General features: G+C 43.7%; 1 protein-coding gene across 1 annotated transcript; it reads left to right on the top strand.

The window, feature by feature from the left end:
• The first annotated feature begins 9,754 nt into the window (after positions 1 to 9,754).
• LOC123059256 (uncharacterized) lies at positions 9,755 to 11,523 on the top strand. The gene has a single exon (XM_044481862.1). The coding sequence runs from the start codon at positions 9,960 to 9,962 to the stop codon at positions 11,187 to 11,189; it is 1,230 nt and encodes a 409-aa protein (XP_044337797.1). The 5' UTR covers positions 9,755 to 9,959; the 3' UTR covers positions 11,190 to 11,523.
• Positions 11,524 to 14,406: the final 2,883 nt, after the last annotated feature.

Raw genomic sequence — 14,406 nt, 5'->3', positions numbered from 1 at the left:
CGTGATGTCCATGCCTTCAAGGAAACAACGTTGACGTGGAGATCTAAAAAAACAAATAAAAGACAGGAGCGATCTCATCTCCTGCTCCCACATTGGCGACAGATCGAGGAGCTACTCCGACTTGCTCGGCACCGGCCGGCATGTCCTCCGATGGAGCCGCCAAACTACACCTTGTGGCCGGCGCTCTCCTCTTTTTCAGCTACTCCGCGACTTGGAACCAGAGGTTCCAACCAAGCTAGCTAATAATCCGGTGAGATCCGAGGAGCTCGACAGGAAAGGGAGCCCTCACCTTGCCTGTGGTGTTGATGAGGGACGCTGACATGCACTGAGAGGCCGAGTCGACGTCAGGGCCGACATAGCCCCAGCTGGGTTGAAGCGCTCGACGGGGCTCCCGGACGACGCCAAAGCGCTGGTCTATGGAGGCTTGCTTGTCGTGTGGTATGGAGAATGGCTCGAATAAAGAGGGGAGAGAAGAATCTGGGTGGCATCGGTGGAGATTTAATGATGGATCGGAGATGAGGAGATCTATCTACGAAGAGGCAAGAAAACGAAAGGGCAGAGAGATTATACAGTGAAAACAATCAAACATACAGTATTAATTTGTTACACTTGTGAAGGAAACGCATCTTGACATGTCATCATGCATTGTGGAGAGTTTGCCAAGAGTTGCTGACATGGCTTGATGCTGACGTGGACATGTTGCATGTTTAGATAAATTGGTTAGTGGGGATGAACTTCTTAAATATATAAGATTTGTGATTGATTCCTTGTCGGCTTTGATTCTTGATGTCATTGAAACAAGAGGTCTTATACTGGTTGCTATCTGCCCAACGGCACCGAGGATATCTCATCTCTTGTTTGGTGATGATACATTGCTAATTTTTTTTTAAGGTTTTGAAGTACATGCGAACATTGTAAATGATGTGATGCATAGGTATGAACGTGGGACAGGCCAACTAATAAACCCGGAAACGTGCAGCATATTGTTTGGAGAATCTTGCTCTTGGTGGTACAGGAGGTGGTTAAAAATGTGCTGCACATTGGCGGCAGGATTTCGAGGACCGATATTTGGGACTACCTATACTAGAGGGGGGAAAGAGTTAGGGGCATTTTCCATCCCTTCAATACAGTTTGGCCAAGAGACTTGTTGATTGGTCAGAGAGATTGATGTTCTCGATCGCGAACGAGTGTTGATCAAAGAAGAGGCGAATGCTATCCCGACATACATGATGAGCATTTTCAAACTACCAATGTAGGTCTGTGATGATTTGAATAAAATGGCTCAAAGTTACTGGTGGGGTATGGAGAAAGGAAGACACAAGACACTTCAGTGCTTATACTCGTGCACTACTAGGGAAAACCCTAGCAGTAGCGCTGGTTTTGTGCTCACTAGTAGCGCGAGTAGGCGCGCTACTAATAAGGCGCTACAGCTATTGCTTAGCAGTAACGTGTGCCCGCACGCGCTACTGCTAGGACAAATAGTTGCAGCGTTTGTTCACTCCCACGCTACTGCTAATGTAACTACTGGCAGCGTGTTTTCTCTCCATCGCTAGTAGTATTCTTTTTTATTTTTTATTTTTAAGTGTATTTATGCGCCATCGTATAAATATTGGTACAATACCAGTTAAGAGGTTTACATCATTATGTCCATAACAGTGTGTCAAATGAAGGTGGATTAGGTTCAAGTGGAGGCAATATGTGGTGCATGTCAAAAGTATACTACTAATCCAAACTTGATCTAGTTTGGACTAGCAGTACTTTCAATGTGCATCACATGTTGCCTTCACTTGAATCTAATCCGCCAGCACAAGCTATTTAATCATCATCATAGTCATTACCATCAACAGTATTTATTTAATCACCACTAACACTAGCTAATAATAATCATCATAGTCATTACCATCAACACTAGCTATTTTATCATCATAGTAATAATGTAGCACATCATTATCCTCAAACTCATTTCTAGCTAGCTAATCACTCCTGCTGATCTCTCTTAGGTAAAATAACATAAAACATGTGTAGCTCTCCTCCTTGATCAAGTTGGAGCATGCAGATGAACCTGTCTCCTAATCGTGGGTAGCGCATCTATTTGCTGCCCCCTAGTATTTCTCTGTGCTTCTCCATCACACATTTGGTCCAGTCTTGCACTATTAAGCATCCGTCACTAATCTTGAATGCATTGAAGTAATCTGTAGGATATCTTGGCCGTAAGCTAATAATACTCATGGTACCTTTAGTCTCGATCCCATAAGGCACTCAGGAGTCCCTGTTGAAGAACATCGTATGGTAACATACTTAGCAATGAAGTTTAGCTTTAAAAATAATGTATGGAAAAGATGCACTGAGGACAAATAGTAAAAATCTTACCATCCTTCCTAAATAGATGTGACCGTAGTTCATTACAAACACTATTGGTCGCACGTTTTCAGTACTAACATTTCTAAATGCAGGAAGAAAATTTGTCTCGACAGTATCAAGATCCTCAAGCCATGAAACATAATGACATAGCTCCTCGCAGTTTAGTTCAGCCCCGGGACAGTAGTAGGGTCCTGTCTACCAAGCACTGGACATGTTTGCTTGCACCGAAATAAGCTGACAATACAAATTAGTTGTCAACTATTTTTGAATAAACAATATCAAAGACATAAATATGATTGAAAAACTTACATAATGGTATAACTGGAGGTGTCTGCACATCGACCCAGATGTCGGTATTACCTTCAATATCATCTTCCGGACGAATATCAAAGGTGATAACCATATCAGGCTCAAATGCATAAGTCTTACATAGTGCTCGCCATGTTTTGCATCCAAAATAGGTGTAGTCGCCTGAATTGTATAATTTTGCATGGAAAATATAACCATGCTCGGTCTTTAAGTAAATTTTCTTTTCCTCCATAGTACGACTGAAACATATCTTATCCAATACAAAAACTCTTGCATGGCAGGGATACGCTAGTAAAATAGTAAAAAAAAGACTTGTCATGCTTAATGTCATGCTTAAATTATAAGTTGAAGCAAATGAAGCAAATGTCATGCTTAATTATGAAAAAAGACTTGTCGTTGTGACTTACTGTATCCACTTCGAAGTTCTCGTCCAGCTTGATGCTGAAGCGCCTCATCATCTAGGAAGATTCCGTCACACAGGTCGTGCTCGTCTTCGCAGTATTTGCAAATACCAAAATTCTTTTCGTCGTCAGACATTTCCTATGTTCATAGTTAAAACATTAATTGAAAATCGATCGAAGACAACTATCAGGATACTCAACACACAAATCCAGGGCACTCGATATTTCCTACATATTCTGGCACAAGTCATGCCAAAATTCACGGAAAAATCCGGCATGACCTTTGCTAAAATAGGACATATCGAGCGCCTAAAATTTGTCGGAACGGAAATGAATCAACACTCCGGCAAAACATAGGCCACTCGGAGGTGTAACCTGCAAACATGACCGGCCACTTGGGCAAGCACATATCCTATTTGAGCAACACAAGATATACATTTCAAAATATCTTATAGAACTTAAATTAGCATGCATTCAATAAGCAAAAGTAAATCATCTCATGCGTCCATACATCGTCGAATATTATCACTAATACATCCCGAATAGTGTCATTCATATAACATCACTAATACAACTAAAACCCTAGCAGACGACAGGTATCGGCGCGGGCGGTGGACACCTACAAAGAAGGAACCATCACGGGATCATAGCTCCAGTGAGATCCCTGGAAAACCTGCCAGATATTGGAGAACTTGTGCTCAAACGCAAACAAGTAGCGATGGACATGCGCGTCCTCCTCAGTGACACGGTGACGCACCACCTCCGCGGGGTCCTCGAGCCTCTGGACCGTCACTGGCCCACACGACCGCCACCAAAGAAGGTTCGGGTCAACGACAGGCTGGCTCCTCACCAACCTGCGCCCCCGGTAGGTAGCGCCTCCCAGTACCACCCCGGCGGAGCCCAGTCCCGGACATGGCCCATCTGGTCAAGCAGGTGTCGTCCTCCGCCGACTCGACGACGAGGATGTGGGATAGGCATCGTCCACGTCGATGCGGGAAAAATTGCTTTAACTAAAAATAGCAACAAGTTCTTACTAACTAGTTCTATTAATTCAACTAGTTCTTATTAAAAATAAACTTAGTATAAATAAAAATAAACTAGTACCTAATTAGTACATAGTTCTTACTAACTAATTAGTACCTAGGAACTACTGCCCTAATTACCATCTAATTTGAAGAAGCTAGGGGTGGAAAGTGGTAGCGGATATTCCAATTATCCAACTATAAAGTGAAATAAGTGGTCAAATTTTACTCGTTTTATGATTCATCTTAGAAATTTGATTCGTTTCTACCCTTACATGAACCCTAACTCATTTGAGCCGCATCCGATTCATTTCCACCCTTACATGAACCCTAACTAATTTGATGCAATTAAAATATAAAGAAACCTTAGGCAGAGGTAGGGGAGAGGGAGGATCAGGCGTGCTCACCTCGGGTGCCTGCGACGAGGGAGGGGCAGGCGGCGTTGAGGTTGGGGTCGGGGCTCGGGAGCGCGGCGGATGGCGGCGTCGAGGTCGGGGTTGGGGGCGGCGTCCAGGGCGGCGTTGAGGTCGGGGCGGGGCGGCGTTGAATCTGGGATCAGGGGCGGCATAGAGGGTGTGCGGAGAGCGCGCGGCGGCCGACGGGCGACAACGACGGGGAGAGTGGAGAGCTAGATTTGAGGGAAGTGGCCGTGGGGAAGGACGAACCCCGTGGTTAAGTCAAAAGTAGCAGTAGCGCGTTCCAGAAAGCGCGCTACTGCTACGTTAGCTACAACGCGTTCTGGGATACACGCTACTGCAACTCCTTTCTCTTTTTTCCCCTTTTTCATTTAGTTTTCTTCGCATTTTATTTTTTTCCTTTCACCTTATTCTATTTTTTTCATTTTAATTACCTTTTTATTTGCTTTCCATTTAATTTTATATCCTTTAGCAGTAGCGAGTTTAGATTAAAACACGCTGCTACAAAAAAAGTAGCGGTAGCGCAGTTCGATATAGGTCGCTACTACTATGTGTAGCCTATCGAATTGCATGGGAAAATTTAATGCTCCCAAAATTCAAGATGGTCTTGGTTTTAGTGGTATACGCCTCTTTAACCCAAGCTTTGCTGGCGAGGCAAGCTTGGAATTTAATCGAACGACCGGACAGTTTATGTGCTAGATTGGTGAAAGCAAAATATTATCAATGGGGTAATTTTATTGATACCGTGTTTACGGGGAATTCGTCGACTGTCTGGAAGGGGGTTGAGTATGGTTTGGAACTATTAAAGAAGGGAGTCCTCCGGGAAAAATGGTGATGGACGCAAGGTGAGGTTTTGACGTGACACATGAATTCCGAGGGGCACTTTGAGCTCTTAAACCTCAAGGGCAGTGTAGGTTTACAAGGGTGTCCCCAATTTATTCGTCATGTAGGTTCGTGGGATGAAAAGTGGTTTAACCAGTATCTCATACCTGATGTCTGCTAATGTAGAAGAAATATTTAAGATATCAAACTATCAACACGGATGCGAGATGATTTTATAGCATGGCAACCTGAAAAAGGATGGAAGTTTTCTCGGTGCAAAGCGCATATCACCTAGCCGTGGCGACCCTCTTGAAGAACTAGGGGGTGTGGTGACCAGCTCGAGGCCATGTGGAGACCTACTTGTCTAGAAAATGTTTTGGAAAATCCTAGTTCCACAAAAGATGTAAATTTGTGTATGGAAGTTGCTCAAAGGGTTGTGGACTAGGGACCTCAAATGTTATCGGCATCTTGACCCAATTGCCACCTGCTTGCAATGCGGACCGGAAGAGGAGCCAACTTTCCATGCTGACATCATGCCCAACGTCGCAATCGGTTTGGAGGCGATTCGAGAAATCTGGACTGTCCCATACTGATATGGCGGGGCAATGTGCCACACTAGTTGGTGAGATCTGGCCCTGGCGGTGCTTGTGTTGCATTATTACTTGTGCGTTTGCACATGAATGATGGACTAATAACCATGCATGACACACAGGTAGAAAAATCATTTTTGAATATTGCCTCAATTATCAAGAATGTTTATGTAAAAAATGTATCTGTGGTCGTGGATATTTCCCCCATAATTTAAGAGAATTCCCATGTATTTTCAAACGAGATTAATGTATTTTAATAGATATTTTTGTATTTATAAAAAAGTCATCATATGTTTTAATAAATATTCTTGTCTTTTCAAAAATGGTTCATGTAATTTTAAATTGTTTACAAAGCATTAAAATGTTTATGTATTTTAAAATAGTGTTCATGTATTTTTGTAAACATGTTCTTGTATTCTTGTAAATAAAAGTGACTAACATATTTTTTGTATATTCATAGAATTTAAAAAGTATCCACATATTTATAGAAAAAATCATGTAATTTAGAATATGTTGTATTTTTTAAAAGATGAAATAATTTTTCTAAATGCAACATTTTGAAAAAAAAATACAACAAGGTACAAAAAATACAAAGAAAAGTGCAAAAATAAACCAAAACACATGTAAGTAAACCAAAAGAAAATGAAATGTAAACCTGAAAAGGAAAGAAAAACAGGAAATAAAATGGAAATGTTATCTGGCGATCGTTCGCTGGGAGGCCCACCCCAGTGAACAGCCCCATCACCATCAGACGCATCTTGACGCACATCCGATGCCACATAGGTCAGTTCGAGCAGGTCGCAGCTTTAGGTTTCCCAACCAACATTTTGTTTTTTGTGTCCCAAAATACATGCAAGCATGGGGTCTCAAACCAGAGACCTCCGGCCTATGGCATGCACCGCCTACCACCTGTACTATAGCGCGCTTTGTCTACATTTGCAGTTTAAACATGTTTCTATATATCTTATGAAGCTATTTCAAAAAAGATATAATGCTTCATTTGAAAAAGATTCGAAAATGCCAAAAAAATTATTGGTAGAAGAAATATCATTTTTTTGGAGTTCTTCCCTAAGCTTGCCATGTGCATTTTTATGATATGCAGCATGTCATTTTTTATAGGTCCTTGTTTTAATAGCCCACATGGCATTTTTTCTAGTAAAGTGCATGCCATTTTTCAGGTCCTTTTTAGTGCCACACATTGCATTTGTTTTAGCAGAGACCATGGCATTTTTCAGGTCCTTTTGAATGCCAAACATGACATGTTTTTAGCAGAGATCATGGCATTTTAATAATTAATAACATGGCATTTTCTATTATTAGAGGATGGCAGTTTTATTTATTAGTAACATGGACTTTTTTCAGTTACAGGGCATTTTTATTTATCAAGAGGGATGGCAGTTTATGATAAAGAGCATGGCATTTTTTTAGTAAAGAGGATGAAATTTAAAAAACTAATAAAGTTCATGTAGTTATCCCCCAAGGACAACTAGATCTGCTTTGCCACCCCGTAGGGCTGGATCTTCATCATCCATGCACGGCGCCTTCCCGTGGGAGACCTAGCTGTGGCATCCGATCACCGGAGAGACCATACCCCTCCCGCCCATACAAGACGACCACTATGTCCCAACCAGTTGCACCTGCCTCCTGACCCACAGCTCCGCCGCGCACCCTGACTGCATCGTCCTCCTGTTCAATAAAGGAGATGAGACGGTGACGGCTCGCTGCAGATGGAATAAGATTCTTCCCGCATAGTCCTCATCACGTTGGCACGTCTAGCATCGTCGAAGGGAGTGTGGAGGTGCCTCTCCAACGGATCTCACGTTATTCGGTCAGTGGTTGTCTTTGGTGGATCTACTTGGATCCAATCTTTGTTCGTCTTTGTGTCATGTGTCTTCATCGGCGGCGGTTGCTATTCTAGTGCGTTGGTCCTATGGGGCCTTAGCAGTCTGCTACAACAAGTTGTGCCCGGCACCGGCGAGGGAGGGGCGATGACTGCAACGCACCTTCGGCTCGCTTCAATGCTTGTAGTCGTTGCTAGATGGCCGATGAATCTGGATGCAATTTTTATTATTTATGGTGATTGTTGCAATGTCATGATTGAAGATGAATAGATCGATAGTTTTCTGGAAAAAATTGAAAATGAAAAATAAAACAGAAAATAAAAGGGAAAACATAAAATAAAACCACACTACTATTTTTTTGCGGGAAAATTCGGAGAGCTTTATTGAGTAAACGCATTCTTGGAGCAATCGGCCAAAAGGCTGGACACCAAGAAAGTAGGAGTCTCGTCAAGCCAACTACCGGTCACATCGGTATGTGAGCGGTATGTTACTTGCCCAAGATTCAATCGTCGGTATCCTCATACCTTGTTCAATCTCGTTACTAGCAAGTCTCTTTACTCGTTTCGTAACGCATGATCCCGTGACCAACTCCCCAGTCACATTGGCTTGTTATGATGATGCATTACCGAGTGGGCCCAGAGATATCTCTCCATCATACGGAGTGACAAATCCCAGTTTCGATTCGTGCCAACCCAACAGACACTTTCGAAGATACTTGTAGTGCACCTTTATAGTCATCCAGTTACGTTGTGACGTTTGATACACCCAAAGCACTCCTACAGTATCCGGGAGTTGCACAATCTCATGGTCTAAGGAAACGATACTTGACATTAGAAAAGCTCTAGCAAACGAACTACACGGTCTTGTGCTATGCTTAAGATTGGGTCTTGTCCATCACATCATTCTCCTAATGATGTGATCCCATTATCAACAACATCCAATGTCCACGATTAGGAAACCACAACCATCTATTGATCAACGAGCTAATCAACTAGAGGCTCACTAGGGACATGTTGTGGTCTATGTATTCACACATGTATTATTATTTCCGGTTAATACAATTATAGCATGAACAATAGACAATTATCATGAACAAGGAAATATAATAATAACCACTTTATTATTGCCTCTAGGGCATATTTCCAACAACGAGGAGTCTCGAAATGGTCGAGACGTAAAGATTGATATATTGAAAGGTTATGTTTGGACACCGGAATGGTTTCAGAAAGGTTCGGACATTTTTCGGAGTACCGAGAGGTTACCGGAAACCCCCGGGGGGGGGTGAATGGGCCTTCATGGGCCCTAGTGGAGAGAGGAGGTAGCGGCCAGGGGGAGGCCCCCCCCCCCAAGCCCAAACCGAATTGGACTAGGGTTGGGGGGGGGGGGCTTTCCTTCTTCTCCTCCATCTCTTTCCCTTTCCTCCCTTCTCCGGAAAGGAAAGGAGGGGGCTGAATCCTACTTGGACCGGGAGTCCAAGTAGGACTCCCCCCTTGGCGCGCCCCCCTTGGGCCGGCCTCCTCTCCTCCCCCTTTACAGTAAGTAGGGCGGCCCGAGGCCCCCTAGGTCAGTTGTGTCAGCCATGGGCCCTATAGAGAGAAGGACTCAGAAGACTTGGAGTGTACGGCAAGAAAAACGACGTCTACGAGGACTCCTCCGTAACCCTGACTGACTAGGATACTATAAACCCTAGACCCCGATATCCATATAAGGCGGGGCTCGTACGCCTGGGTGGTTTCTCCTCCCCGCTAGTGGTGGAAGAATTTGTGCTCGCCAAAGGTGGGTTCCTCGATGTAAGTCGTGTGTGCTACTGTCTGCTCCCCTATATTTTTCTCACTCCCACTCTTGTTAAACTCATCGTTGCAATATCATTATCGGGAAAAAAATATCATTGTTCCATATGAAGATAAACTTAAGATGGCAAACTCCAAGACGCTGCTGATCAATTGTATATTATCATAACATGAGTTTTTTTAAGGGATAGAACACGAGTAATTAAAAGGCCTTTTTTCAGAACAAAAGGGATGTTTCAGATTCACTCAGACTGGGGTCTGGGCTGCAGCCCGTTTCAGAACCCTAGGTTATCCATTCCAGTAGTTTCCTGTAAAAGGCAAAACAAAAACCCCCATTCCCATTCTCCCTCGAAACCCCTCCGCCGCCACCACACCCACACCAGCACAACTCCACCCAGCCGGCGACCATGGCGGAGGCCGCGGCAGCAGCAGAAACCATGGCGGAGGCCGTGGCAGCAGCAGAAACCATGGCGGAGGCCGTGACAGCAGCAGCGACGACCCTCCTCCCCGGCCTCCCAGACGAGATCGTGGTATGGGAGATCCTCGTCTGCCTCGACCCCAAATCCATCCTCCGCAGCCGCGCCGTCCGCCGCGACTGGCGCTGCGCCATCACTAACCGCCGATTCCTCCTCTCCCACCATGCCCGCCAGCCCGCCCTTCCCATCCTCTTCAGCGACGGTTACCGTAACATCCTCACCTTCGATCACAGGGCAGACGCCGCCTCCCAGCTCCACACCGTCGCTCGGCTTGCTCTCTCCCAGCCCTTCAAGCTCGAGGCCTCCTGCGATGGCCTCCTCATTCTCTCCAAGCCTCCTGAGATGGCTGGCTCTCGCGCCCTCCTCACCGTCTGCAACCCGGTCACTCGTCAGCATGCCTCCCTCAGGCGGACACTCAAGGACTTCAACATCTTGGGGATGTACCCACACTGCCCTACCGGCAAGTACCGGTTGTTACTGCAAGGGAGGAGCTTCATGGACTCGTCTACTGACCGAACTGGTTGGTATGTCTTGGAGCTGGGCTCCGATGAGGCACCTAGGTACATTGGGTGCTCCAAGACCAAATTGCAGTTGGCGATCTTCCATGCGCCTGTCCGGGTCCGTGATAGCTTGCATTGGCACCCAGTGTGTTATGCCCCGGTGTATGGGGAGACTGAATTTTTTCAGCTTGAAAGAAAACTAGTAATTGTATTTGACACGATAGCTGAGTCGTTTCGGCAGATACGTGCTACCCTTGCTCCCACCAACTACTCATGTATCTTTGAGATGGATGACATGCTTGGTATCTATAGCTGTAACAAGGCAAAGAACATTGTCGATATATGGGTGCTGCAGAACTATGAAAGTGAGATTTGGGACTTAAAGTACCGGGTTCAATTGCCAACCGCAGAAATCTGGGGGAAGTTTGAAGGCATTGATGGTGATAGCTATTGGTATGTGACAGTTGTTTCGGGTGATGGGGTCGTGCTCTTGCTGGTCAGTTTTGGTAATAGACTGTTTTTTGTTGACACTGGTGGCGAACTGGTTGCTAGCTTCCGAGACTTACATGTTGGTGAACATCGGCTCAAACAAACTCTTGTCCCGCATGATTTCTTCATGACACTGGAAGGCTATGCCGTGGATGCTTCACCTTTCATCTGACAGATGTTTGGCGAGGTTCTTAATATCCTGATGAGTTACAATGTCTAGTAATTGGATCAAGTATGAACCTGCTGAGCTCTTCCTTTTGTGTTGTTGTATACAAAGTTATGATCTGAAGTGACTTTTGTTATGTGGTTGCATGAAATCTATGCTTGTTTCGATATCCTTTCGGGATAAAGTGACAACTGTTTATGTTGATGTTAAAATTACCATGACATTTGGATCTGCTTTTGAAGTATCTTCCAACTGTTCTGCCGCATGTCTCTATTTTCTAGTGGTCTTCTCAGTACTCATTTTTTTGCTATCTATATATATTCCTCATATATATCCCTATCTCTTGAACTGAAGAATTGATTTTACCACTTTATCCACTGGCCTTCTTAATAGTCAGTTTTTTAGTTGTTTCCTGTTTCGACCCTTTGTTGTAGCTGGCAACAAAAAGAGGCAGATTCTCCTCCTTCCTGATTTGCAGGTTGCACCAGACTTCTGGAAGACCTTGGAGCACTACTGGTTAAATTAAATGCTTCCGTATTGCATCATAATAGTCAACTTTTCAATGAAGCGTTCTGTTATAATTATGTTCTCTTCGAAACGGTCAGGTAGGTGAAAATTTGGTTGAACGGACAGGAAAGAGCCGACATATGTGTGTCCTTAGTGAGAATCCGAGACATTCGCTCCACACAGGAGTTGAACTCTGGTTGCTGGGCGCACACTGTGACCCTAGCCAATGGGCTACTGCCCCGTTTCGAAAATAATTATGTTTTCTTCATGCATCTGGTGCATCTGGTTAGTGTTCTGTATAATTAGGCTTTTCATTAGCAAAACTGTTCCTGTTTTGACTGTGGTCGTTTGTTTTGTTAATTTCTTATACCTTGACTTGTTCCGAGCAAGCAAGAAACAGGTTGACTCTAGGTGAGATCACCTGTGGCAGAAGTGGAACTACTGTTTGTTGTCTTAATTAGGGCAATAATATCAATAACCTAATGCTTTATCAATTTCACTGCTTGATTTTTCCTTTTGTCTGTCTATCAACTTGTTCTTCCCTTGCATTGCCTGCGTCTTAGCAATGCAGTCTGCTGCTTATTTTGTGCATTAGAAAGTGTTGGATCACTTTTTCCCTTTCTGAATTCTGAATCTGCAGTTGAATCTTTGACACTGTGCCTTGTTCTTCCATGTTGGCTTTGTTCATTTTGCAATGTCTTGTTCTAGGCGAGAAACGGGTTTAGGATTTTTCTTAGTTGTGATCCATCGAACTGATGTGTGCTGCAGTGGGGCTTAGAACAAGATGCAAGCGTAATGTTGCGTCTATTTTTGTAATTCTTGCTTTGCACTACTGCAGAAACACAGTTTGTAGCACAATTTCGGTTAATGACTTCAGCTGTGCTGTGTAGATTCTGATGTTAACATATCTCTGCAGGGCAGGTGTGGTACTTTATGGTCACTATAACCTGTCCAGAGTATCTTATGAGTGGATTGGATCTTTCCGGGCAGGTGTATGAGTGGACTGGATCATATCCCTATCTCTTTGACTGAAGAATTGATTTTACCACTTAATCTAATGGCCTTCCTAATAGTCAGTTTTAGCGAGTTTCCTGTTCCGACCCATTGTTGCAGCTGGCAATGAAAAGAGGCAAATTTTCCTCCTTCCTGACCTGCAAATTGCACTTGACTTGTAAAAGACCTTGGAGCACTACTAGTTAAATTAAATGCTTCCATGTTGCATCATACTAGTTAAATTAAATTTAGCGAGTTAGTGTGGTATTCTTCTAGAAAAGACTGGGACTGCACTGGACACCGACTACAGAAACTAGAGATCTTTGATTTCGTGAAGTGGGACAACAACTTCCCTTGCCGCCGGCCGTCCTTTCAGGATCATCCTGCTTCTCTACAGCTATACCACCAATGTCCCAGATTCTCAACTGACCTTGCAACAAATGTTATAAAGGCGCTGACAAATCGTGTTTCTACTTTGTGGACAGTGAGCTTTCGATAAGTAAAATTGTTCCTGTTTTCAATCTGGCCTTTTGTTTTGTTGATTTTCCTTGTATTACCTACTTCTTAGTAATCCACTCTGCTGGTGCATCGTTGTTCCCTGTTGGATTTGTTCATTTTGCAATGTCTTGTTGTAGGCGTGAAACGGGTTTCGGATTTGCTTGCTGGTGATCCGTGGAACTGGTGTATGCTGCGGCCGTTTTAGAACATGGTATGAGTGTAATGTTGCATCTATTGTTGTAATACTCCTGGGTGAGGTGTTGTACTTTACGGTTCCCATATCCTGTTCAGAGTACTATGAAACAATGGTGGTTTAGAACTGAACACAATCTCGACAGCTCAAACCATGCTCGTAGTGCTGCAACAGTAAGTAGGTGAAAGTAGCACACACCGGTGGTAGAGCAGTACATTCGCTTGGTAGAACTGAACCCAATCTCGACTAGTGTTAGGTGTTAAATATTAATCGCTTACTCTGAAACTCAAAGAGATGGAGCAGTCGAGCATATACTAGTGTACCTCTGAAACTCTTTTGTTTTAGACTGAGCACGTCTGAAACTCAGAATTGATGCTTCTGTTGCAGCTTCTCTCTCATCTGCTGCTGCGGCCTTCTCTTCGGACACCAGGGCGCCCTCTCTGATAGTAGCATTGCTGGGCTAAATATATTCACCGAAGAACCCACTAGGGTGAAGATAATGCATCCCGGGAATTCCCATTGCTGCTACTATGTAAACTGGTTGCTGTCAAAAAGATAAAAACACTGCTACTGGAAATCACGGGAGTGTCCTTTGCTACTATTTAACCCTTCAAGTAATGTTCTAGAGATGTTTTTCAACCTTGCCCTTGTTTCTCGCTATCGAAAAATCTAGACCTCATGAACTACCAAAAGTGGTGCAAGTATTCTCCGGCTCGAATTCAAGGGTGGCGACACGTTGTTTAGTGCATAAATAAAGATACACATTTCTCGACAAATCAAAGGCAAAAAATAAGGAAAAGAAATAAAAAACCATTCAAGAACCTGGCAGAAACTACTTCCTCTATAAACTAATATAGGATGTTTTAGAGACTTGATTGATTAACTAAGAAGGAATGCTATTGCAAACAGTCATTATAGGTGTAGCTTGTTTTGGTAAAGCGAAACCATAAAAAAATATCATTGGCTTATTGCGAAGTAAACTGAGGACTAGAAGGTGGTTTTGTGTGATGTGGCATCCTAAGTAACATTGTC

Source organism: Triticum aestivum, chromosome 3A (genome assembly GCF_018294505.1).
Source record: "Triticum aestivum cultivar Chinese Spring chromosome 3A, IWGSC CS RefSeq v2.1, whole genome shotgun sequence".
Classification (NCBI taxonomy): domain Eukaryota; kingdom Viridiplantae; phylum Streptophyta; class Magnoliopsida; order Poales; family Poaceae; genus Triticum; species Triticum aestivum.
Note: the sequence above shows the minus strand (reverse complement) of the source record. Positions and strands in the feature narration are given on the sequence as shown.